The sequence below is a fragment of the Mustela putorius genome, unplaced genomic scaffold (assembly GCF_011764305.1).
Source record: "Mustela putorius furo isolate JIRA1106 unplaced genomic scaffold, ASM1176430v1.1 tig00003836_pilon_pilon_pilon, whole genome shotgun sequence".
In the NCBI taxonomy this organism is placed as follows: Eukaryota; Metazoa; Chordata; class Mammalia; order Carnivora; family Mustelidae; genus Mustela; species Mustela putorius.
The window spans coordinates 25,188,443-25,196,507 of NW_025421989.1; the positions used below are offsets into that span (position 1 = coordinate 25,188,443).

The following is an 8,065-nucleotide window of genomic DNA, read 5'->3' on the forward strand; positions in this document are numbered from 1 at the left end:
GCCACGCTCGAGCTCACCGAGCCTGCGACCGGTTCAAGGTAACACCGAGCTGTGAGCTTACTGTCAGCTCTTTCTCTGTAGCCGGCTTTCCTGTTCCAATACCTGCAAGCTCTGTGACACTCAGAGACCCCCGATCCTTCTGTGACCCTGCGGGACCTGAGGCCATGCTCACCCCACATGGGCTTCGCCCCGGTTTAGCCTCTGGAGCGATGTCCCTCAGCGGAACAGAATTTTAAAAGTCCTGATTTTGTGCTCCGTTGCTCTGCCGCTTGCCGGGTGCCGGCCCCTCCCCCCGGGGTCTATCTTTGGATTCACGTCTCCGCCAGTCCTACCTTTCAGATAGTAGTTGTTTTTCTGTTTCCAGAATTGCTGTTCTTCTTTTCTTCGATCTGCTGATGGATTTGCAGGTGTTTGCAATCTAGATAAGCTATTTAGCTGATCTCCTGCTAGCTGAAGTAGTCTCAACCTGCTACTTCTCCGCCATCTTGACTCCTCACCCTCGATTTCTCCTAATTTTAATCTCTTCATATTTTCTTTCTAACTAGTAGACAGTATTCCTTAAGTTTTCCTCCATTTTAATAATTTTGTAGCATCAATTTTCCTCATTACTGTTTCCAATAAAGGCATTTAACATGCCAAATAAATTTTGTTTCCTTATTAAGCTTTATATTTAACATTCCTTTAATTTCTACTTCCTTCTTTCTTACCTTATTTTATATCCCATCTCATATTTCTTTTTTGTATTTATTTATTTTTTTATTTGAGAGAGAGCGAGAGGAGAGAGAGAGAGAGAACGAGCATACACGTATGTGAGGTGGGAGAGGGGCAAAGGGAGAAAGAATCTCCAGGCAGACTCCCTGCTGAGCATGGAGCCCGATGCAGGGCTCAATCCCAGGACCCTGAGATCATGACCTGGGCTGAAACCAAGACTTGGATGCTCACCTGACTGAGCCACCCAGGTGTCACTCATTTCTTCTTTCTTATAATCATATTTCCTTATACCATACTGTGACCAAATATCATATGCTTTCTAATTTTTACTTATGTGGTTTGTAACTAATACTTTTAAAATTGTGCTGTTCCATTGCATCTTTTAATGTGTTCTCTCCACTAACTCAATTTTGGACTTTTGTTGATTGCTCTGTGCATTTCTAAGTGGCTTTCCCTGAGCTGCTAGGAGGATTCCTCCTGTATCACCTCTTTGACCGTGAGAGGACAGTACATGGCCTTACATGCAGGTGGAACACAGGTAGCACATTAGAAGATGAGATGATAGACATTTCAAAGCTTTGGCAACCAGAGAGATGGAAAAATGGAGAGTTGTGAGGAATGCTGTCCCTGTTGAGATTCTTCTTCTCTGTATGGGATGATTTCTGAGATCCTCAAGCTTTAACAAATATCCCTGCACTTGTACCAAATAACTGATGTGGTCACCTGTAGTCCCCTCCTTGATGCTTTCACTGGGTGACTTCTAAGATTTGACTATGAATGTTTTTTATTACTATTGAAATCGGTAACAAAAGTCATTCCCACAGTTCACCCTCACCTCCAAACCTTACCCTTCAGTATTCAGGAGTTATCTGTGAGTTTCTGCCAGGTCTCATCTACTTACTTCTGTCAGTATTCATGCTCTCCTAGGAAAATTCATTTTAAGCTAATGTTTTGTAACTTCCTTTTATGTGGCCCCATGGCACTGAATCAGCATAAATATTTTAATGTTTGGCATGTGTATGCCATTCTTCCCTAGGTGCCAGACTCAGTATAGCAGAGAAAGAGAAATGTTATCCTATTTCCATTTACCCCAGGAATCTCCACACTGTTCTCCAAAGAGGCTGCACCAACTTGCATTCCCACCAACAGTGTAAGAGGGTTCCCCTTTCTCCACATCCTCTCCAATACATGTTATTTACTGTCTTATTATTTTTGGCTATTCTAACTGGTGTAAGGTGGTATCTCAATGGGTTTTGATTTGAATCTCCCTGATGACTAGTGATGGTGAACATTTTTTTGCAGTCTTTGTCCAGTTTTCCCAACACCATTAGTTGAAGAGACTGCCTTTTCCCCATTGTATATTCTTCTCTCCATTGTTGTAGATTACTTGACTGTAAACATATGGGTTTGTTTCTGAGTTCTAATTCTGCTCTCTTGATCTGTGTGTCTGTTCTTCTGCCAATACTGTAGTGTTTTGATTATTGTAGCTTTGTAGTATATTGTGAAATCTAGGATTGTGATACTTCCAGCATGTTTTTTTGTTTTCCCCCTCAAAATTGCTTTGGCTGTTTTGGGTACTTTGTGCTTCCATACAGCCTTTAACATTATTTAATTTTGTGAAAAATCCTGTTGGTGTTTTGATAAGGATTGCATTAAATATCTGTATTGCTTTTGGTATTATGGACATTTAAACAATATTGTTTCTTACAATCCATGAGCATGGACTATCTTTCCATTTCTTTGTGTCATCTTTTATTCATTTTATCAGTGTTTAATAGTTTTTAACAGACAGGTATTTCAACTTTTTGGTTAAGTTTATTCATTTTTGGTGAAATTTTAAATGGAATTGTTTTCTTAATTTTTCTTTCTGCTATTTCATTACCAGTGTATAGAAATGTTATTGATTTCTGGGTATTAATTTTGCATTTTGTAATTACTGAACTCAGTATTATGAAAGCAGAGGCTTAACCCATTGAGCTACCCAGGTGCCCTAGAAGCTTTTTTATCGGTTATTTAAGGTTTTCTTTGTACAGTATCGTGTCATCTGCAAATTCTGATAGTTAACTTCCTCTTTACCAACACAGATAGCTCTTTTTACTTTGGCTTATCTGATTGCTGTGGCTAGCACTTCCAGTACTATATTAAATAAAACTGGTAAGAGTGAACATCCTTGTCTGTTCCTGATCTTAGAAGAAATTGAGTATGTTGTTAGCTGTGGGTTTTTTATATATGGCCTTTACTATGTTGAGGTATGTTCCCTCTAAATCCACTTTGTTGAGACTTTTTATCATGAATTGTTATTGAATTTTATCAGATTCTTTTTCTGCATCTATTGAGATGGTTATATGATTTTTTTTAGTATTTTTTAAAAAGATTTTTATTTATTTATTTGACAGAGAGAGATCACAAGTAGGCAGAAAGGCAGGCAGAGAGAGAGAGAGGAAGAAGCAGGCTCCCTGCTAAGCAGAGAGCCCAATGCGGGACTCGATCCAGGACACTGAGATTATGACCTGAGCCGAAGGCAGAGGCTTAACCCACTGAGCCACCCAGGTGCCCGGTTATATGATTTTTATCCTTGATTTTGTTGATGTATATATGATATTGATTGATTTGCAAATGTTGAACCATGCTTGCATCCCCAGAATAAATCCCATTTGATTGTGGTGAATGATCCTTTTAATGTACTGTTGAATTTTGTTTGCTAATATTTTGTTAAGGATTTTTGTATCTGTGTTCATCAGGGATATTGTCCTGTGGTTTTTATATGTGTCTGGTGGCTTTGTCTACTTTTAGTATCAGTGTAATGCTAGCCTCATAAAATATAAGTTTTCCTTCCTCTTTTATTTTTTGAAGTAGTTTGAGGAGAATAGGTGTATTAAGTCTTCTTTAAATGTTTGGTAGAGTGGGGCATCTGGGTGGCTCAGCCAGTTAAGCACCTACCTTTGGCTCAGGTCATGATCCCAGGGTCCTAGGATCAAGCCCCATGTTGGGCTCTCTGCTAGGCAGGGAGATTGTTTCTCCCTCTCCCTCTGACTGTTGGTCCCCCTGCTTGTCCTCTCTTTCTCTCTCTGTCAAATAAATAAAATCTTTAAAAATAAATAAATGTTTGGTACAGTTCATATGTAAATCATTATGGTCATAAACTTTTATTTCTTGGTAGTTTATAAATCACCAATGCAATTCATATTAGTAATTCGTCTGTACACATTTTCTATTTCCTCCTGATTTTTTTGGAAGGCTGTATACTACTAGGAATTTATTAATTTCTTTTAGGTTGTCCAGCTTGTTGGTATATAATTTTTTTATAGTAATCTCTTGTGATCCTTTGTATTTCTGTGATGTCAGCTGGTGGTTTTTTTTACACTTAAAATTTTTATTTTGAATAGAGTTGAAATACAATGTCACATTAATTTCAGGTTTGCAAGTTACTGATTTTAAAGGTTTATTCATTATGCTATGTTCACCACATATGTAGTTACCATCTGTTCTGTTACATCACTATTACAATATCACTGACTGTCCCTTATGCTCTGCCTTTTATTCCCATGACTTGCTCATTCTATAACTGGAGGCCTATATTACCTTCTCCCTGCATCCATTTTGTCCAACCATCTACCCTCTTGTCTTCTGGCCACCATCAGCTTGTCTTATGCATTTATAGGTCTGATTCTGTTTTTTGTTTTGCTTATGCTTCATCAATGGCATCATATGGTGTTTGTCTTTCTCAGCCTTACTTATTTCACCTAACAGAATACCCTCTAGGTCCATTAATGTTGTTGCAACTGACATGAAGCCATCCTTGTTATGATTATATAATATTCTATTATATATCACATTTTCCTTATCCATTTATCTCTGCATGGACACTTAGGCTGTTTTTATGTTTTGGCTATTGTAAATAATGCTGCAATATGCATAGGGGTGCATATATCTTTTTCAGTTAGTGTTTTCAGTTTCTTTGTGTAAATAGCCAATAGTGGAATTATGGGATCATACAATATTTCTCTTTGAAGTTTATTGCATGAAAAAGTTACACTAGTCCAAGTTAAAAGCAGACCCCAAAAGGTTACATTATACAAGCTGTGAAGTTTTTTAAACTTGTGACAAGGGACAGAAGGGAAACTTTACTCATTGTAAGGAAATCCTCTCTTAAGCTTTGGTGAGCCAAAAGCACTTAAAACCCATGAACCTTCAGCTTGTCATCCTTAGCCAGTCCAGTCTCTACCAGGAACTGGGTTATGTTCTTGTGCTGCTCACCCTGTATCTGAATTACTTCTCCATATTCTGGATGCTCTACTATAGTACCATTGCAGGCAAATTTCTTCTTATACACCTTCATTGGTTTCTTTTTATCATAATCACCAGCCATCTCTTGGATAGTAGTAAGGGTCTTCCTGCCATTTCTCTGTCGAATTCTTATATGGAAATAAGCCCCCGTGCCAGGAGGAAGCAGATAATCACCTTTATTTGCATCAGCAAAGGGGTCGAAAGAGTGGAGGCTCTGGATAGCAGACATACAATACAATTCCTGCAGAAGGCAGTGGTGGAAGAAGGTGGGGGTTTGGGGTGTGGAGAACCGAGCATTAGGAAGCAAGGGGACTCAAGAGGAAGGCGGTGGCTCAGTGACTTGGCCTCTAATTTGAATTTTTTTACAGAACATCCATACTATTTTCCATAGTGGCATTACTAATTTATATCCCCACCAACCATGCACAGTTCTTCTTTCTCCACATCTTCATCAACACTTTATTTCTTATTCTTTTGATTTTAGCCATTCCAATAGGTATGAGGTGATATCTCATTGTGGTTTTGATTTGCACTTCCCTGATTAGCGATGTTGAACAACTTTTCCTGTGTCTGTAGCCATCTGTATGTCTTCTTTGGGCAAATATATATTCAGGTCTTCTGCCCATTTTTTTAAAAAGATTTGATTTCTTAAATTTATTTATTTGAGAGAGATAGAGAGCATGAGAGGAGACAGGTCAGCTAGAGAAGCAGATTCTCTGCCAAGCAGGGAACTGATGTGGGACTTGATCCTGAGACTCCAGGATCATGACCTGAGCCGAAGGCAGTCACTTAAACAACTGAGCCACCCAGGCACCCCTTGGCTCATTTTTTAATGGGATTTTTTTTTTTTTTGGTGTTGACTTACATAATTTTTTTTTTTATATTTTGGCTATTAACCCCAAGTATCCTTATTGAATGTCTCAATTGAAAATATCTTCTCCCTTTCAGTAGGTTTTTTGTTTTGTTGATGGTTTCCTTTGTTCTGCAAATTTTTTTTATTTTGGTGTAGTCCTGATAGTTTCTTCTTATGTTTCCCTTGCTGTAAGAGACATATCTGGAAAAATGTTTCTGTGGCTGATGTCAGAGACTTTATTGTGTTCTCTTCTAGGGTTTTTATGGTTTCAGGTCTCAAATTTAGGACTTTAATCCAACTTGAGTTTATTTTTGTATATGGTGTTAGGGAATAGTATGATTTTTTTTTTTACATGTAGCTGTCCAGTTTTCCCAACACCATTTACTGAAAAGACTGCTCCCCCTTCTATTTCTTACCTTTTTTTCTCATAGGTTAATTGGCCCTAAAGGTGTGGGTTTATCTCTGAGGTCTCTATTCTGTTCCATTCATCTATATGTCTGATTTTTGTGCCAGTACCATACTGTTTTGATTGCTAAGGCTTTGTATTATATCTTGAAATTGGGGACTTTGATACTTCGAGCTTTGTCCTTTCTCAGGAATGCTTTGGCTATTTGGGGTCTTTTGTGGTTTGATACAAATTTTAATATTATTCTCGTTTTGTGAAAAATGCTATTGATATTTTGATCGGGATTGCATTAAATCTCTATTGCTTAGGGTAGTATAGACATTTAAACAATATTGGTTCTTCCAGTTCATGAGCATGGAATATCTTTCCATTTGTGTCATGTTTAATTTCTTTCATCAGTTGTTTTATAGTTTTTGGAGGACAGGTCTTTCACCTCTTTGGTTAATTTTATTCCTAGTTGTTTTATTCTTTTTTGGTGCAATTGTAAATTTTTTTTTTTTTTTTTTTTAAAGATTTTTATTTATTTATTTGACAGAGAGAGATCACAAGTAGGCAGAGAGGCAGGCAGAGAGAGAGAGGGGGAAGCAGGCTCCCCGCTGAGCGGAGAGCCCAATGCGGGGCTCGATCCCAGGACCCCGAGATCATGACCTGAGCCGAAGACAGAGGCTTAAACCACTGAGCCACCCAGGCGCCCCTGCAATTGTAAATTTTTAAAAAATTTTTATTTCTGTGACTTCACTGTTAGGGTATAGAAATGTTACTGATTTCTGGGTATTAATTTTATATACTGGAACTAAAATTTATTTATTACTGCTAATAGTTTTTTTGTTGGAATCTTTGGGATTTTCAATATATAGTATTATATCATCTGGAAATAGTGCCAGTAAATTCCTCTTTACCCATATGGATACCTATGATTTCTTTCTCTTGTCTGATTTCTGTTGCTAAGACTTCCAGTACTATGTTGAGTAAAAGTGATGAGAATGGACATTCTTGTTTTGTTCCTGATCTTAGAAGAAAAGCTCTTAGTTTTTCACCATTGAATATGTTAGGTATGGGTTTTTCTTATATGATCTTTACTATGTTGAAGTATGTAACCTCTAAACCTTCTCTATTGAGAGTTTTTATCATGAAGTCATGTTGAATTTTGTCAGATGCTTTTTCTCCGTCTATTGAGATGATTATATGGTTTTTACCCTTTGTTTTGTTGATGTGGTGTATTATGATGATTGTTTTGCAAATACTGTATAAATAAAATCTTAAAAAAAAATAAAGTCTCTATGCCATTTTTCCCCTTCTCTGATCTTTTTTATTTCCTTTGTTCTCCTCCCAGGACTAAATCTCACCTGATTGTGGTGAATGATCTTTTTAATGTATTATTAGATTTGTTGTACTAGTATTTCCCTGAGGATTTTTACATCTCTGTTCATCAGAGATATTTGCTTGTAGTTTTCTTTATTTGTGGTGTCTTTGTCTACTTTTAGTATCAGGGTAATGTTAGCTTGGAAATTGGAAGCTTTCCTTCCTCTTCTGCTTTTTGGAATATTTTGAGGATGTTTGGTAAAATTCACCTGTGAATCAATGTGTCTTGGATTTTTATTATTTTGGTAGTGTTTTGATTATTGATTCAATTTTAAGTCTGTTCAGATTTTCTCTTTCTTCTGGATTCAGTTTTGAGATATTATATATTTCTAGGAATTTAATCATCTCTTCTAGGTTATCCAGTTGGTTGGTGTGTAATTTTTCTTAGTATTCTCTTATAATCCTTTGTATTTCTGTGGTATCAGTTATTATTTCTCCTCTGTCAT

The 8,065-nt window shown here is 37.1% G+C and overlaps 1 protein-coding gene across 1 annotated transcript; it reads right to left on the reverse strand.

Annotated features, from left to right (window-relative positions):
* Positions 1–4,885: 4,885 nt before the first annotated feature.
* Positions 4,886–5,227, reverse strand: LOC101693870 (eukaryotic translation initiation factor 1-like). Its single transcript, XM_045089211.1, has one exon. The coding sequence runs from the start codon at positions 5,225–5,227 to the stop codon at positions 4,886–4,888; it is 342 nt and encodes a 113-aa protein (XP_044945146.1).
* Between the last annotated feature and the right edge of the window lie 2,838 nt (positions 5,228–8,065).